The sequence below is a fragment of the Lethenteron reissneri genome, chromosome 4 (genome assembly GCF_015708825.2).
Source record: "Lethenteron reissneri isolate LAM-NWPU_2019-01 chromosome 4, ASM1570882v1, whole genome shotgun sequence".
NCBI classification, from domain to species: Eukaryota; Metazoa; Chordata; class Hyperoartia; order Petromyzontiformes; family Petromyzontidae; genus Lethenteron; species Lethenteron reissneri.
The window spans coordinates 2,231,131-2,250,050 of NC_083782.1; the positions used below are offsets into that span (position 1 = coordinate 2,231,131).

The 18,920-nt window shown below is 44.2% G+C and overlaps 1 protein-coding gene across 1 annotated transcript; it reads left to right on the forward strand.

Annotated features, from left to right (window-relative positions):
• Positions 1 to 668: 668 nt before the first annotated feature.
• On the forward strand, positions 669 to 14,094 carry LOC133349158 (zinc finger protein 572-like). Its single transcript, XM_061562403.1, has 5 exons — positions 669 to 2,259; positions 3,347 to 3,439; positions 5,453 to 5,548; positions 8,042 to 8,314; positions 10,663 to 14,094. Exons 3-5 carry the CDS (start codon positions 5,506 to 5,508, stop codon positions 11,301 to 11,303), a joined length of 957 nt encoding a protein of 318 aa, XP_061418387.1. The 5' UTR covers positions 669 to 2,259; positions 3,347 to 3,439; positions 5,453 to 5,505; the 3' UTR covers positions 11,304 to 14,094.
• The last annotated feature ends 4,826 nt before the right edge of the window (positions 14,095 to 18,920 follow it).

An 18,920-nucleotide genomic window follows, 5' to 3' on the forward strand; every position in this document is an offset into this window, starting at 1 on the left:
TAAAAAGTAAAAGATGGCTAGGCTGTATGATCTAATTTCCCATCATTGTCTCTTCCAATGCAGTTCTGGCGCTATTTATTAATTTTTTTCCGTAAAACTAATTTGTAGAGTTTTGGCATCGTGACAGAACGCCACTGCTGTAAGAGCCTCACACAGTAACAGCCAGTACAAGAGGAATGTTGGCTTGAGTTATTCTATGAGCACAAAATTAAAATGATCTATCATTTAAATACCCGCAATTTCTCCAAAAACCAGCGAGGCTGCTAATGAAGCCGCTTTGTTTTCATTGGTTCCTGTGAGAGGCGCATGTTTAATCGCTGGACGTCTGTTAAAAGAAAATTGATAGCTCAGCAGATTCCTCCAGTTCACAAAAAGATTCCGATCCCAGTTTCATTGCACAGAGCGGTTGAGTGCGTCCCACATTCTCCCAATGGACGTTAGTGCCGGCACACTTGCCAGTAAGAAGGTAATGTATCTAAACAGAGAATACAAACAAATCCTCTCATTTACTTTATGCAAAGCTAACAACAATTGGCAGCTCCCCTACCGTATACAGTATTCTAAATTTTAAAAGTATTGTCTGTCATGTGTACAAAAGCAGGTTATCTATTTCATTAATAGTTTTTATAACATCTCCTGCTTTTATCAAATAAACATGGCTGGTTTTGGTACGCATTTTGAAGAAGATGAAATCAGGATTGGTTTGTGGAGATGTGACCCGTGCATGGCAGGAGTACAGGTACTCCTCTACTTATGGACATTCTAATTGCGAACTTTCAGAGATACGACCAAACTTGCCCGCATGTCCAGTTGCAGCCTGTTCGACAGCTGTTCACAATACTATCGCCTGTGACAAGTTGATTTATGAAGAGAAGAAGAGAGCAACTGTGCAGACATCCCTGGGTAAGTTTTTCAAGAGAGTGGAGAGGAAACACGAGCACCAAAGGGAATTAGCATCTCCATCTGCAGGACGTGAAGAACCAGTGGCATGTACAGCTGCAGAACATGAAGAACCAGTGGCATTCCGCAGAACACGAAGAACCAGTGGCATTCTGCAGAACATGAAGAACTAGTGGCATATTGCAGAACATGAAGAACCAGTGGCATTCTGCAGAACATGAGGAACCAGTGGCAACTATATCTGCAGAACATGAAGAACTGGTGGCATCTCCATCTACAGGAGATTTTACCACTTTTAAAGCCATTCCCCGTGTTTAGTGTACACGCTCTAGAACATGTTTGGAATCGACAGGAGTAAAGATGGTCTTCCGAATTGTTTTACTTACAAACAGACCTGGAACCAAACTCGTTTGTAGGTAGAGGAGTCCCTGTAGAGGGAGAAGGGAAAGGTGGCAGACGGAGGATGCGGTGGAACAAAAACTTAGAGAGTGACCGTGACTCGAGAAGAAGGTGCAGAATAGAAAGGCTTGGGGGAAAGAAATTACAAGGGACCGACCCCCACACACAACAATGGAACTTTTGGCTGAGAAGGTGAAGGATATTTCTCGTAGGGTTAAAATTTAAGAAGCACGCAACCCCCCCACCTTGTTGCTGGCACATTGGCGGTGGGCGCCTGTGGACCTGGGTTCAGATTTTCGAACAGTGATTGAACGCGGGCAGCTGATACGGACGTGCAACACAAATATCAGCCAGCATGGGGGAGGAACAATAAGTAATGATGACATTAAAACGTAATTAGCGCTGGATGCTATTACTGCCGAAGCAGTTTGGGCCAGATTAAGGATGGGGAGAGCGCGTGCGCATGGCGTGGAAAGGAAGCGGATTTGTGCTGAATGTTTTTAGTGAAGCGTCTGTTTTTAGAGTGAGGACTGAAAGTGTCACAGTCTATTTGGGTAGTGCTTCCATCATATGCAAGGAAGGGCAGTTGAAATGCGATGTGTTATGCTGTGGAATGACATAATTTGTCACCATTCGAATCAAGAATTTATATTTTTGTTTCTACTGTCTCACTTCTATTGCTTGTATTGTACGTTGTTTCTCGTTCCGTTAGCCAGCACGTAATGTTTGCATGGACTTTGCATGTTATTGTTAATATGTTTGTTTCATGGGTGTCATATTTCATTATTCATCTTTCAATTCAGTCTTTTAAATGCTTACGATCAATAGTGACTTTGAACCAATGTCAGCGTCTCCTCTTTATAATAACGTTTGTGATGAAAATATCTTCTCCATTTCAGGCTGTTTATTAGGCATGTTGGTGATGCATCGATTCATCAGTGATAGATTTTTATGCTCAAGGTACACGGCATCAAATTCTGCATGCACGAGTTGATTATTTTAAATTTGTATACGCATGAAATCGGTTCGCATAAACCCTGCAGCCTATATTTGCTTACAATGGCAATTTTTTTAGCGATTTATGAATTACCACAATTCTAGGCCATGACAACTATTAATTATATGTCCAGTGCGAATAGTTACATGGTTACTGTTAATCACATTGCCATGTCAGACACTGAGAAGTGACATGATCCAGCCGGCTGGTGAACTACGATCTCATTACTTCACGGCTAATGGGTGAGGTCTGTCAATGATATATGCCTCTTTGGAAATTAATTTACAGACATTGGCCTGGGATATCATTTTGTATGCTCATTTCTGAACCTTATTACGGAGGGGTGGCCTGTGACGAGCACCCACACGCAGGCTATGGACGAGGCTTGTAACAAGTCACCCCTCACTGTGATTTGACGCTTTATCATAAATGTGGGTACACGATTCAATTCAATCCTTTGATTACTATCTTAAAAAAATAATTACCGTCGCGTCTGTACGATCACTCTCTATTCGTTACATTAGCCTGATGGTAACATTTGAGTGATTTGCATATCCTGTAAATCATCTGTTTTGCATGCACTATTCTGTGTGCTCTTCGCGAGCATACTAATCGATGTTGATTGATTAATCGGCATTAACTCAGTTACCATGCCTTATGTGGAAACATCGGGTGGAGCACTTTCTCATCGTTTTGCACAGTGCACTACGAACTTGGCGACCCGAGGTTCTTTTCTTGCCATGGCTAACATCAGCGGCAGGTATCTGAATCGGATCCTGTGCTTCCCCTTCACAAACTTGCACTGACCAGGATGACAAAGTTTAACCAAACAACTCCACATGGTCGACACGGCATGAGGAGGCACTCATCCAGCATTGGATTGACAAATGACTGTAAGTGATCACGTACGCAGTTTAATACTTGGGTAACGTAGTAGCGGAGGCCATATAGATGTGTGACGGCTAGGTGGCTCGCTCGCATAAAACAGCTGGGCATTGCGTTGTGGGTGCCGGCTCTGACGTGGCGGGGTGCTGTTGACCCGGTGTGCAGGGGTGCTGGAGGACCCTCGCGACGGGCTCTGCGGCAACGAAACGCGCACAAGTCCCCGCACCCAATGCAAGCGAATCAAAGTGGAACACGAGAGTGAGAAACCCGCACATTTCGTTACGGTGGGGGGAGGGGGGTGGTGGGACACACACCATGCACACACACCATGCACACACACACCACACGCACACGCACACGCACACACACACCACATAGCTTTGTGATGATATCGGCTCCATCTTGTTGACCCCGCATAATAATTGCGTAAATATGAATGTCGTTAAACTCGCCACCACCTGACACAGCCAATTAGTAAGTTTTATCGCCACGTAAATACAACATTCCAATTAGTTACTTTCTCAGCAAACCGGTGTGTTGGAGGGTAAACCACATTCTGTTTACGTGACAAACCTTATTAATTGGCTGTGTCGGGTGGTGGCGGGTTTAACGGCACATTTTTTCGAGCGGACAAATCTCCGAACGTAACTCAGAGCCCAGCTCGTAGAGTTTCTGCTGGAGCAGGTGCATCTTCAGGTGTTTCTTGTGAACGGTGACTTTATGCTGTGTTCGTGAAGGGGGGTAAATTCCAGATAGCGGGGGGAGTGACCACGAAGGACCGATGATCTCACAGTTACTGTCTTTGAATTGCAGACAACAGGCAGCTGAAAGAATGAGCTTTGCAGAAAGAACACTTATCCAGCAAAGTCTCACCCAATGTCTCTTTCATTCACTCTCTATTCTCCACAACAACACTCATGATTGTCGTGTTGTGTAATATATAAGCTCGCGTCGAACGAGGACCCATACCTTAAAGAGAGGTTCCCCGTCCATAACATCTGGAATTGCCACCAGCATTGGTTCAAGCCAGTCTGACTGCTGATGAGGGGCTGTTTTTCGAAACACGTCCAGAGTTTGCTCATGTTGAACCAATGTCGGTGAAACGATGCATTCCAAGCCCTTTTGGTTGATGGATTGTATCAAATGACCTTTATTTTGTTATGTGCATATGAAGGAGACATATCGTCTGCTTCTTTATTTCACGACTTATATTCTGTACAACAACACCAATTATTATTTGTATTTCATTCAGAATTGTCACTCCCTTTCATTTGAGTGTTTGGCCAATTCTGCAATGAATACATTTACACGCATGAGGAAAGCAGCATACGTGTAAAGTAGCCTTGCGTTAAAGGGGTTCACACTCAATGAGCCGTGCACAGAGGTCAGAAATACATTTTCTGTACTTCCTTAACTGGTCACCTCGAAGGCCAGCAGTTTGAAAGTGCAGCCTAATGTAGAATAAACTAACCTTGCTTCAAAGCATCGGATTACAAGCGTTTAGCACCACACGCATCACACATGCGTACATGCATAGACGTATGGACATATATATATATTTTCCTTTTGTTCAAATATTAATGTCTCCCAACGTGAGTATCTACAAATTCTAGATTTTACGTTTTCGTGACTGCAGGGACCCATACTCTTTAGTTCTTTCGATAAAGTCATGTCGGTATAAAATAAAATAAATTAAATACGACGTTTCTGGCGCAATACACCTAATGACAGACGCTTGTGTTGTGCCCGAAACGTTGTGATTTAATCTATTTTATACCTACGTGCCTTCTCAGAAAGAACCAAAGAGTAGAGTATCTACAAAGTTTGGTGTGTTTATAGCTGTCGCTAAGCTCATTGGTCTAAATATCTAGCAGCTTTTAAAACGATGTTCACGCATTAATGATTCATGAGTCAACTAACGCACCTGATGGCTTGCGTTGCCGTTCACATGCAAATTAATTCAAAATGAATATCCCTTGCAAATTATTCCAAATGAGGGCATTTATGTGAGTAATGCACACCTTGGGAATTAAAGCAAACGCTGAGATTATTTATAATTTTTCATTACACTTTTCTGAATCAACATGCTGGGCAATTTTCTCTTTATGGGTACAGGTGTGTGTGTGTGTGTTTCTCCCTCGCAAAAGATACACACCGACTCCTCTCAGTGGGCTCTCACCCCATTAAACAAGTTAAATACCGGCGCTGGTTGTTTTTTTTGTTTGTTATTGACAACGCACTACGTGGTGGTGCTGTGGTGCTGAATAACAGAGCAGGGCAATGTGGACAGCGGCGTCGCATTGGATGGGGAGAACAAGAGCAGAATGTGGATGGCCGTGAAGCAGGAAAGGAACGCCACCTGTGACGGTAGGTCTTGCACAGCTCGTTGTGTTGACCCTTACTATTATTTGAAATATTTTTGGTTATTTTACCAGGTAAGGCCCCACTGAGCTACGTAGCTCTTTTTCGGAAGCGACCTGGCCATCACTAATTATTGCTCGGCGAAAGTGGCTTATCATCACGTGGACATTTATAGCAGCCAAATACACTTAAATGTGCTTTGATTGTAAATGTGGAGGGAAAAACCGGAGGACCCGGAGAAAAATTCACCTGATTACTACGGGAAGAGAGACATGCAAACTCCAAATATACAGGCGTCACGGTTGGGATCGAATCCATGACGTCCTGCATACCAGGCGAGGCACTATACATCTCACCACACCTTTTAGCACATTCTCTGGAACGTTCGCCACCACGTGCTACTGGGGGGGCCATCTTTAGGAGTTGGAATTGAGGAATCCTGCCTGTCTCATTCGTTCTGGTTGTCGCGAAGACCAGGTGTTATGTTCCTCACTTAAACTCCTAAAGATATGGTGCATAGGGGCGAAAGCCTGAGAGAAGATTAAGGCTAATTTTAGAAACATGTCTTCAGATTATTTAGCTGCTTTAAATTTTCGATTTAAAGCTTTCATGACTGTAGGGATTCATATTCTTGGTTTTTTCTGTAAAGTCACGTAGAAGGGAAATAATAAAATAATAAAAATATAAAACATAATAAAATTAAATTCTCACTACGTTTCGGCCACAACGCAAGCAGCCGTCCTCAGGTGAAGAAACAGAGCTGTCGGAAAGACATTTGGACGCTGTCTTTCCGACAGCCCTGTTCTTCACCCGAAGACAGCTGCTTGCGTTGTGGCTGAAACGTCATGAGAATTTTATTTTATTGTGTTTTATTTTTATTATTTTATTATTTCCCTTCTACGTGACTTTACCGAAAGAACCAAGAATATGCTTAAAATTTCTACTTGACAAGCCACTCCATTGAGCTACCGTTTGCGGCCAGGTTGCTTCTGAAAAAGAGCAATATGGCTCAGTTGGCCTTACCTGGGATTTTTAAAAAGTCAAGTTTATTATTTTTAATGATTGGCTTACCTTTTCTATACTTTGCACTCCTATCGTGTTTTTAAAATTTGTTTTTGTAACTTTCTGACCCGCCCCTACTGGAGATCTGTGAAAAAAACAGCCGTACAGCTCATTGGATTTCTGCAGGATAAATAAAGATTCTAACCCGGAGATCTCACACTTCCATTCTATGTGTGGCTCGAGAAAGTCCGTGCTGAATTGTGGTTGCGCCACTTCTAAAGTGGGTGTTATGCTGTTTCATGTTGCTGGGGGAAGACAGCTCTCATTCCTTTGTCCACAAACACACAACAATATCAAAGTCCATTATAGAGTTGTTTTGGTTAGATCGCGTAATTATAAATGTGTTGTTAAACCCGTCGCCACCCGATGCAGCCAATTAGTAATGACAGCTAGCATCATCAGGCAGACAGCCAGAGCTGTGGAGAAATCCTCAATCAGGTACAAGGTCAGAGTGTTGGGGGGGGGTGAATCTCTGCATCTAAATTACACATTGATATTTACGCAATCGAACCCAAAAACCTCTTATATGGGTAATATTGGCGAAAGCCTACTGTTAAGTATTACAAGTTCAGGGGTGGATGGCGGGTGGGGGGGGGGGGAGGGTGCGAGGGGGTGGGTGGAGGCGGAGGAAATAAAGATGACTCCAGTTTTCCGTCACGTGTTCTCTTAAAATCTGGAGATTCTATGTTTCTGATAAATTAGTTCAGAATAGCTCAAAGACCTTTGTCATTTCACAGCCGGATGAAGGTCTTCCCATGCTGTGTCAGTTATGAGAGGTGGGGGAGGGTTGTCCATGCTTTTCCACGCTGTTGAGTGCAGGTTGGTGAAGGTTGGTGAAGGGGGCTCCCAGGGCCAGTTCAAATAATCGTTTGCTGCTTATGTTAGTTGTAGCAGGGAGTCAAAGTCACGTTTCTATGCTCAATGCAATTTGATAACCACTGCACCACTGCTTAACATGCGTTTGCAGTGAAAACGATTTCACTGAACGATTTTTTATTTTTCCATGTAAGGCCCACTGAGCTATGTAGCTCTTTCTCAGAGGTGATCTGGCCATCATATTTTAGCTCAAAGAAGTTGCTTATCACGTGGTCATTTATAGCAGCCATATACTCTTCACACATATTTCTAAACGTGGAGGGAATAACCGGAGGACCTGGAGAAAAATTCAGGCGAACACGGGGAGAGAGACGCAAACTCCAAATATACAGCAGGCGTCAGGGTCGGGATCGAACCTACGACCACTCCTGGACACCAGACCACCAGACGAGGAGGTTAACATCTCGCCACCATGGCGCCCCCCACTGACTAGTGCGGTAAAGACATGGCCAAACAACCCAGAAAGTGACCTGGCCGCAAATGATAGCTCAACGAAGTAGCCTATCATTGCAAACAAATGCTTTTAACAGTAATGGCGGCGTGTGCTTATTTCCCCTGCAGACTGGTCCAGGGGCACGGAGGGTGGCTGGGATGCCCATGGGATGGACGATTACCATCAGCAGCAGCAGCAGCAGCACGAGCAGCAACAGCAACAGCACCAGCAGGCACACGACGGCGCAGAGGGGTTTGTGGCAGCGGAGGCGACCGACCCGTCCATCAGCACATTGGACTGGCGGAAGATCTACGAGAGGAACCGCATGGCGGGACACCAGCAGCAGCGGAACAGGAGGTCTGGGATGACGGCGGCGTACAGGAAGAAGGGGCTAACTGCAGGTGGGGGCCCAGTCTCTCACTAGGGACAGCTGCCGTTGACTTTCACAAAGTGGTATTTTTATTTTATTGACTCAGAGCCATGATGAGTTCAGTTGATCCCCCCCCCCCCACCCGACTGCAATTTGAACTTTTGAAGGCTTTGAAAGTCTCGGTTGATGTAATTTGTGAGGGTAGGTGATTTTTGAGCAACAGCGTGCAACCTTGTTGTCAGTCCACTGCGGGGGGAGGGCCCTCCCCCACACCATGCGACTCGTGGGGATCGTTTGAGCGTACTGCACCCTTGCTGGTCAGTGAACGTGTCGGGAGCATATCGATGTGGGAGCTTAGAAATCGCAGAACAACAATGGATAATGCAGTGCTTCCCTCTTCTGCCCACCATATCGCCCCCGCAGCAGCCCGATGTTCGATGCATTGTGGTCGCCCATCCAAGCACTATCCAGGCTCAATATTTCTTCGCGTCTGAAATCTTGACGAGATCGGACAAATTTACGGGTTATTTGGTCGTCATCATATTAACATTATTGATAGGATGTTTTATATTGTATTCCTAATTGGAGTGTAATAAATGAACGATGTTAGGAGGGTAACTTTTCGATGAAAAACAAGACCATTGACAATTTCCGAGAAGGTAAAAACGAACGTGTCCGAGGTAATTTAGATTTAGATTTTATTTATTTCAGGAGGAAGGGCCCAATGAGCTGTGTTAGGCTCTCATTTCATGGGTGTCCTGATATTGCAAAGAGCTTTGGGCTGTGCCTTGACTCTTTTCAAAGCACCTGGTAAGGAATTGGCTAAACCTTCCAGAGGAGAGCCCTCCCAGGACCAGCCGTGATGCTCGGCGATTCTTCCTGAGTAGTGCCCACGTTATTTTATTCAATCCTACTCCTATTTCCTCGTATTTTTCTCTTTTATCTTGTTTCGTCAAACAGTAAAAATAAGCCTTTAAATTATGACAACTCCCTCGAAGCGCCGATTAACAAAGCAGACGACTCTGGGTGTCCTGATCCTCATTATTGATGCTTTCATAGATAGCAATGTTCATTTTATGAACAGATTTAATGACCAGAATACAGTGAAACCTTGGATTGCGAGCATAATTCGTTCCGGAAGCGTGCTCGTAATCCAAAGCACTCGTATATCAAAGCGAATTTCCCCATGAGAAATAATGGAAACTCAGATGATTCGTTCCACAACCCAAAAATATTCATATAAAAATTATTAATACAAAATACTGCACCTTTTTATATTTGTATTTAAATTTAATATAAAGTAATCAAATGTATTAATTACATTTAATCGTGGCTGGTGTGAGGGAGACGAGAGAGAGGAGGAGGGGGGAGGGGGCCATTGTTGCAGTACATTTACTAAAGAACAGTCACTACACTTGGACACAAAATAAAAAAATGCTTTACGCACACACACGTGGTCACAACACTATAGTAAACAGTATACGCTCGCACGGATGTTGACTATACGAGTGAGGCACGCCGACTGAGACCGAGCATCGGAGATGATTACCCACAATCCCGCAGCGAGAGAGAGAGAAGAATCATTGGCTCAGTTGTGATCACGTGACGCTCGGCAGACAAAGCGTATACTGTACGTACTGCTCGTATTGCAAGGCCTCGCTCGTTTATCAAATAATTATTTATTTAAAAAATTTGCTTGTCTTGCATTACACTCGCAGACCAAGTTACTCGCAATCCAAGGTTTCACTGTATCAACAAAACGCTTTTTATTTTAATTCAAGTCAATGATAACTACGAATGGACAAAAAGCAAATGTGATGACCAGGGCCGTCCATATGGAGGGGACTGGGCTCGGGGCAAAGCACACTGTGTGGGCCCCCCAACGCCTTCAAACTAAACCAGAAGTATTACATCGGACACCGTGACGTGGAAGCGAGGGGGCGCCCCGAAGTGCAGGGCCCGGGGCAGTCGCCCCGATTCTCCATACCGTAGGGATGGCTCTGATGACGATTACAACTACCCACCAACGAGTGAAGCATGTCCGACTGACAAGGTGAAATCGACGAGTCTGAATGACCACGCAGATGGAGATAATGTTGTTACCTTATTGTAGACTGCAGTGACAGTGGAAGATTGAAACTGGTCATTGGCTGTATATATCAGATTTACTGAGTTTATCAATTGTCTGACCTGATAGAATTGTGAAGAGGGGGGGTGATTGCCATGCTCCTTACGCCAACATTTAATCACTAAGAATGTTTTGACTAAATGTTTGACTGCATTGGTCTACTATTCAATTAAATCCAAAAACTACGACTCAGCAAGTTCCACATGTTGTCTTGAAACAAAAACGCCTACTAAACTAACACTGCCTCACAGGAGCCAGCAGCGAGGATACGAAGGGTCGGCAGTTCCGCGCGGTCTCGGGCGACCTCCACGACTCGTCGGTGCAGAGCTACGAGTCGTACGACGACGGCTTCCAGCCACACGAGGAGCAAAACTTCTCGGAGGGGGGCGACGAGACGTGGCCGCTGCGGGACGACCGGAACTCTTCTTGTGCCATCGCGCAGCAGCTGGAGGAGCAGCAGGCGGGCGGCGACGACGGCGGCGGCGGCGATGACGGCGGCGGCAACGGCGCTGGTTTCGGCGTCGAACACCTGGCGCTGTGTTTCCCCAGCGGCTCGATGGACGACAAGCCATTCCGCTGCGAGGAGTGCGGCAAGACGTTCCGGCAGAGCCACCACCTGCGCGTGCACCGGCGCAAGCACACGGGCGAGAAGCCGTACTCGTGCGACACGTGCGGAAAGCGCTTTGCGCAGTCGGCGCACTTGGTGACGCACCGGCGGATGCACACGGGCGAGCGGCCTTACATCTGCATGGTGTGCGGCAAGGGGTTCGCGCAATCGTCACACCTCACCTTGCATCGCCGCAAGCACATCATGGACGGCATCCGCGCGTCGGCTGACAACGTGGTCGGCCATCAGATCATCGACCTGGATCCGTCCATCATCATCGAATAGTTGTCGGAGAGTTATTTAAAGAGTAACGGGCGAGGAGGGGAATTATAAAGGAAAAGCCAACGTTATATGTTTTTGTCGTCCTGTTACGTCGCAGTATGCGAGAAACTCTGACTGGGGAATATTTTGTAAAGCTGGCAAACTGTTGATGGAGGAGGAGAAAACTCCCCACCCTGCATTGGTGTGTTGTTCAGCGTGAAACTGGTTTAAATAATTCACGGAATTAAATAGTCCTAAAGTGGTAATATATCCAACTACCTTCCAGTATATTGGTCAATGACGAAAATGTTTTACTTTGATGAAAATTTAAGATGTCTAAGGAGTCTCTAAGGGTTTGGAATCCAGGTTCAAGAGGTCGTCGGTCAATACGACCGTGCGACTTGTGTGTTTTAAGTGGAGAAAATATTTGTTACAATATGGTGCATCATTCCATTTACTCAATTTTTTTCCCATGGGATAGTTTAAGGTAAAAGAACCGAGAATCAAAAATATTACTTAACTTTCCAGGCACATTTTTACTGAAGATACAAAAACTACTAACATGTATCTGATTATGGCGTTTTTTTAGAGAGTGCGTGTATGGAGTTCATAACGACAAGGGTGGGTTCATGTGCATGGGTGCCATATCAAATGGTTTTACAACCTCAATGGCTCGAATGGAGCTGCTTCTATATATGACAGCCACTGCTTGCAGATGCAGCAGTCACTCAGTAGCCAGTCAGAGCTCTCACTCCAGTCTTCGCAAGCCCTGCCCATATCCAAATCTGCCAATATATATCGATGCTGATCAAGAACCATTTCGCTCCTTATTAATAGTGAGGATCAAAATTTAAAGTGTCTTTGGGTGGCGTGTATCTCCTTTTGGTGGTACGGAGAGAGCGGTGGGGATTTCTGTATTTGCCTATTATAAATTTCCACGTGATAAGCCGTTTCGTTGGGCTGTCATTTGTGAAAGCCAGGTCGCTACTGAAAAAAGCTACACTGCTCCCTGGGCCTTACCTTGTAAAATAAAAAAATGTTTAGTTGATGTGCTCCCGCCACTGCAAGTGACAAAGCCTCCACTAGAGGGAGCTTCTATATAAAGTGCTATACTCCGTCCCATCTGGAGGATACATTTACTTTAAAATGAAAGGTTTTTTTTATCAAGGCATTTAGGATTTGTTTTAAGCGCGCGAGTACCTTTCAATGTTCTACCACAGTGGTGATGTAGGGAAACCTAAAAATAATGTTTTAAGTCACTGCCATAGACAAGCTAATTTGTTGTAGCCGGATGTGAAGACTGGAATATGAGCAATTCACGTAACATTGGTAAAGTATTGAAAACTCCAGTGGAATAAACATGACTGTATTCTCTGATGTTGAATCTATAATTTGGCAAAAACTGAAACTTATTTTTTTGCCAATAAGGGAAACTCAATCACCTTGAATGTGCCCAATCTTCAAATGTCAAAAGCTAAGCACAACTGAGCCTGAATGGTGCTTGAGTGGCTGATCACCATGCAACATCTTCTGCAGGACTACATTGTCAGGAGAGGGCAGGGCAGTTAAAAAGTTGCACTGTACTATGCTACCACGTCTATGCTCCCCATCTTTGCCACGCCACAATTTGTCAGCATGGTGAAGTGTGGTCAAACACCACTCACGTCCTGCACAGCTTGGATAGGCCCTCATTCAGCAGTGGATTGGTAAGAGTGGGCCCCCACGGTGATGAGATGTTAACTGCCTTGCCTGGTATATAGGAGGTTGTGGGTTCAATCCCGACCCTGATGCCTGCTGTATATTTGGAGTTTGCACGTTCTCCCTGTGGTGGCGTGCATTTTCTCCATGTCCTCCACATTTAGAATCAACACGCTTCAGAGTATTTGGATATTATACATTTCCATGCGACGATATAATCCACTTAATTGAGCTATCATTTGTGATAGCCAGGTCACTTTTGAAAAAGAGCTATGTAGCTCAGTGGGCCTTACCTGGTAAAAACAATTGTAAAAATAGTAAGAGCTGCACTAGTTCATGCAAGGCATCACCAAAATACAAGATAATCCTTCAGCGTTTTTGTGCAGCACTTTGTTTCATCAGCCCAAACTGAATCCAGTTGTTGGGTCCTAAGTATGAGGTCACATTCTGCAATGCAATGGCCAGCCAAGAATCACAATTGAAAGCATTGTTTTTAGGTTGCGTGGGTTTTCATTTTAAAATGAAAGTAACGTGTGAAAAAGAGTATTTATGTAAGTTAAAATTGTATTCGTTTAATAGTTAAAATGGTTGTGCATCAGCATCACCAATTCAATGATACAAGTATTTGCTTTGTGTGAAAAACAAGTTCCACAGAAATATCCATCGGAATGTTCATCTTTTAACATCTTTATTTTCACTTTACCAACATTAAATGGGCAAATTTGCAACTCGCCGGCTATGTTTGCTATGCAAGTTTGTGAGGGGGTTTGGTAAACCAATATTGAAGTGCAGCTATAATTAGTGTTAATTTGTGGAAATATTAGGTTTCCGAGGATTGGTGGTGTGAAGTATGGTATTGTGTTAAATGGGAAGTTTGGTTGTAACGTGCCACATTTGCAGTTAAGTGATCTTGAATATCCTGAGACTTCATAAGCAGAGTCTGCAGCATTCATTATTAACATTCCAAGTTTTAATTACGCGGCTAACCTAAGGTCCGACTGGTGCAAACAGATGTGAGTGTGTGACATTCTTAAATATGAGTTGGTTGGCTGGGGACAGGCATTGTGTTTTTAGTCTCGATTAAAGCAAAATGTGTAATAAAAACATTTGCAATGGACGCATCAAGACACTTTGACCAGTTGCTACACTCAACTCACAGTGGAATGCAGGACGGTAAACCTTTTTTTCACTGTACAACCAGGCCTCGCTTGTGCCGTGTCGAGCCATCCCGGAGCACCTCAGGAGTCGCCAGGTAGTCTCCTCCCACCGCAGAGTACAAATGGTGGTGTCGCCATCGCACGTTCACGTGTGCTGACATGTAAAGTAGGACAAATAATTTAACCCTCTCTTTACCCCCTTCCGCTTCTGGCTCTGCTTACCCCAGAGCCGGATTCAGATGTCTCGTGAAGGGACAGAGTTTCATGCTTTGTTTTTGACTCAGTACTGCAAATAGCGAGTGGGGAAAAACCAACAACTTGGGAGGGTCATGCACTGGCACGGCTTGGATGTGCCAATGGAAAAGGTTTGTGATGCCATTTTTCCTCAGTCACATCGAACAGGGCTGGCTCTGCTGGAACTGGTGGGCTGGGTCCAAACGTCTTCATTCCCCCACAGCAGTCTTCCCGGGCCGAGCGTAGCATCCCTGCCCTCGGATCCTGTTGAGAAACCCAAACCCCACAAGTTTTTACTTGCTTGGCTCAACGCAAGAACCACTCGTGATGTCACGGGGTCATCGAGTAAGCAGAAGGCACGCACCGTAACTTCGGTTCAACTTCCTTGCATATATTTTGCGCTAATAGTAATGGAAAATGTTGTCATGCTTAAATTACCCGACCTCTTGTCCAAGCCTCATTAAACTTTGTATATTTTTTGTTAAAAAATAATTTTCTGATCACACTCCCTGGCCACGCAGAGTTAAATGGAGGATGGAGCAATAGGGTCAGGTGCACAGAGCCTCGTGGAGTGCGGAGAGACAGACCTGGGTCCTATTGATGATCCCATATCAAAATTGGTGCATTCCCAGCACGGCAGAGCTCCGTTCTCTGTGGTCATGAAAATGGTGCAATAGCTTCTAATGGCAATTTGTGTTCTAACTGGGAATGGAATCACAAGTGTTTCTTTGGTGTCCTCAAACCTTGATCTCTTGAGACAAAGCTTCCAGACACTTTATCTTTTCCCACCGTGCAACCAATGCCGTGTCAGGGTGCCACGCTGATTCCATCTGGTGCCAATGTAGGCGGTACCAGGTTGAAAATGTCATGAACCCCACACGTGGCCCTGCTTGATCCTGAGCCAGATTCGGATGTCTCGAGGCCAGGTTCTCATGCGTCCAGTTCCGCCATGACCTGGCCAAATATCCAGTTGCGAGGGGGGGGGGGAGAAACATCTCGTACCGTGAGGGGAACCCGTGGTGGCCTTGGCTTGGAAGTTGCCAGTGTAAAAAATGGGTGTGTGGCTTCACGTTACCATTGGTTGTATTATTCGTAGGTGGCCTCGGCTATTGACTGATCGTACCGGCAGACAAGGTGCTAACCACGTTGTGCTGCTGTGTGGCCACGTCTGTCCAACACACGAGAAAGGACACCAAAACTCAGTGGATGTGAATCGCATGACAGTCATTTAAGCCTCATGAAGCCTTCACCGTGATTTTTTTCCACGAGCTGCAACCAACACGGTGCAGATAACCGCCAAGCTAAATGGCCCTCCGCCAGTGTGTGTGATTCATGCTCTGCATCAATTATTCACAGATTTCCATTAATGTGGAAGAAAGCATATCTGACCTGGCAGCCTCCCATTCTTCAGTATCATGAGTGTTATTGGTTGTTGGGTTATGGCTCATACAAATAACTGAAATGAAATATTTAGATACATTGTTTTTTTTAGGCCAGGCTACACTACACTACCACCACCACCGTGAAAACAGTACTGAATCTGGCGTGAGAGAATCGTTATCAATGGGCCACTTCCATTAACGCCACGACCAAATGCACTCCTCACTTTCATCGCTGCCAAATGTTAACGATCTTCATGGCGAATTAACGGTGTGGGTGAATGCCCTCCACGCTGTTTGTCAGTTAAACGGGGCATATGCAGTTGTACCAGGACGAAAGGAGTCCTGCAGCGGAGGTGCGCAATACACCACACGCCTAAGCGACAGAGTTATTCGCGGTAGGCTTGTAGGCTTAGAGCGTGAATTGAAGAAAGGCAAAGCACTGTGTACTTGGACGGTGGTGGGAGAACCGTCCTGGTATTGCAGCATTTTCAGGTGATGGTATATATTTTGTTTTAATCGTGGAACATTATTTACATTGGCTGTACGAAAGGTAAAAGGTTGCACTATTTTGTTTGCTGGGTTTTTATTATCAGAAAGTTGTGTTTTTATACTACATGTTTTTTTTTGTCAGTTTACCAAGGCAATATTGTTGTGATTTGAACAAAGACTCATGTATTGGCTTATTTTGTTACTCTGCCCTCCATTTGTCATAGATAGGTTTGACTGAACCCGAGCTTCGGCTGTAGAACTCATCACGAGGGAAGGAGGGGTGGAGCTGGTCACACGCAAGTTTGGTAAAATGTGCAATAACAGTAATTGTCTTTGGTAATTCACTGTGTAAAGCTCTTCCGATATGCTGTCAAACATCTTCATTTCCTGAAGAAGCTCCCAGCACGTGCGGCCAAACGTCGGACAGTACGCCAAACAAAAGAGTATGCCAAGTAACGTGCGGTTACAACCCTAAAACGCATTTGGAGAGCTGTGACAGCACATCTGCGAAAACCCGACGTAGTGATATTTCGTTTACATGATCCTGCACACTTGCGGGTGATTGACTCCGCACCCAGTCTGTAGAAGCAAGCAAATTAAGATGCTTATATTCTTTGGATTCTAAACACCCGTAAAGCCAAATAAGTCTTAATAAGGCTTGAGTGCTTGTGAGTCATAAAATAAGTATGGGATTAGGTGCACACAAATGCAAATTCATCTCCAGCATCAGTGTCAATGCTTACAACCAAATGTGTTAAATCCCCATCGACTTGACATTTAAACAATTGGAATTCTGTATTGTATATCCAGTAGTCAATGCTAATTTTTTTTCTCAGAGTAGCAATCATCTTGTTTTTAAGCACATGGAATGAGAGTAAATATTGTATTTATAGCCTTAAGTACGATATGCCTTGGTTTATTTTGTAAGCCAAAATGCATCTTTTAACCTGCTAATACGTGTACGGTGTCACTGCACAGTGAATGGCACATGGTGGAGAGGCGTGTGTGGGACGATCACAATTGTTGTCATGGACAAAAATAAGTGAAACTGATTTTTATTTCTTAATGTCATCTGTATGAAATTCAAAAACGAAATAAACGTGTGCTTTGTTTAAATTAGTCTACAGCCTTCTTTGTTCCTAGGTAAGTGCTAGTTTTTTGTTAAATTCTTATTGCATGTTTATTTTGGAAAGAGGTAGATATATTTTATTTAATCAACTAATTATTAAACGTAGGCTTTTAACAACATTAATTGTTTGCACATTGCATAAAGAGCACTCTTGATTAAAAGTATTGGTACTTTACAAGGAATTCCTGGGTAAAATCTTACCCCCATGCTGCGATTTGATAATTGGTAAGCATACAACAGTATTGCCAATTTATTATATAATATTACAACATTAATTGTTTGCACATTGCATAAAGAGCACTCTTGATTAAAAGTATTGGTACTTTACAAGGAATTCCTGGGTAAAATCTTACCCCCATGCTGCGATTTGATAATTGGTAAGCATACAACAGTATTGCCAATTTATTATATAATATTTAAAAAAAGGATGCATCCCTAAAAGTTATTGTGCACGCCACTGCTCCTTAAGACTGCCTCTCCTGGAGGTATTTAGACAACCTTCCGTGCTGACCAGACACGTTCGTTTGCTCTTGCAGAGAATCGATGTTCCAATCCCGTCAGGCCACCCTGGTTAATACACCGCGGGTGCATTAACCGTAAGACAATCGCCGTCCGCTTCACAAGTGTACGCCAAAGATCCAGTGAGCTCATTCACAGAGGAGTTAAACATTACTCGCAAGTTATAAAGTGTCCCCTACTGCAAAAACACTAGGACCCTACATTCAGTCTGAAGACTTAATGAGTCTTTCAGGGTAAAGAAGTGTAATGTTAATACTACCAATTAGTAGAGTTGACGGTGTTACAGTTAGAGATGTGTTTGGTTCACGTCCAAAGTCAATTTATGTCGTGTTGCTTTTCAGGATTACAAATTAAATATGGCTTCATCTTCTTGGTTCTTTCGGTAAAGTCACGTAGAAGGGAAATAATAAAATAATAAAAAATAAAACAGTAAAATACAATTCTCACGACGTTTCAGCCACAACGCAAGCAGCCGTCCTCAGGTGAAAAACAGGACTGTTGGAAAGACAGCGTCCGAATGAACACTGCTAAGCTTGGCAGCGTATATTTAAGCTGGGTTAGAGGAGGAGAGCGCCTTGACAAAGGAATTTACATACCAACAGATGAATTTAGCATATTTATGTAAAATGCAGATATGGGATTAGTCACTACTTGTGGAATGTGTAGGTGGTGGGGGGGGGGTCTCAAAGTCATATTATGCTCGTGTATTATGTAGGATTAGCAGTAATAAAGGGAGGAAGTAGGATTAGCAGTAATAAAGGGAGGGAATTTTAATAGTAAGGAGCTGCAGCAGCCAAACCACCACGTGGCCGAAACGTCGTGAGAATTGTATTTTTTGTTTTATTTTTATTATTTTATTATTTCCCTTCTACGTGACTTTACCGAAAGAACCAAGAAGATGAATCCCTGCAGTCACGAAAGCTTTAAATCGAAATTTAAATGTCTTGTTTGGGTCCGAATTGGTGACCCACTCGAGGTTTCACTGCTGCCACATTCCACGCCCACAGCGGCGCCGCGCGGCATTGTGGGTCTC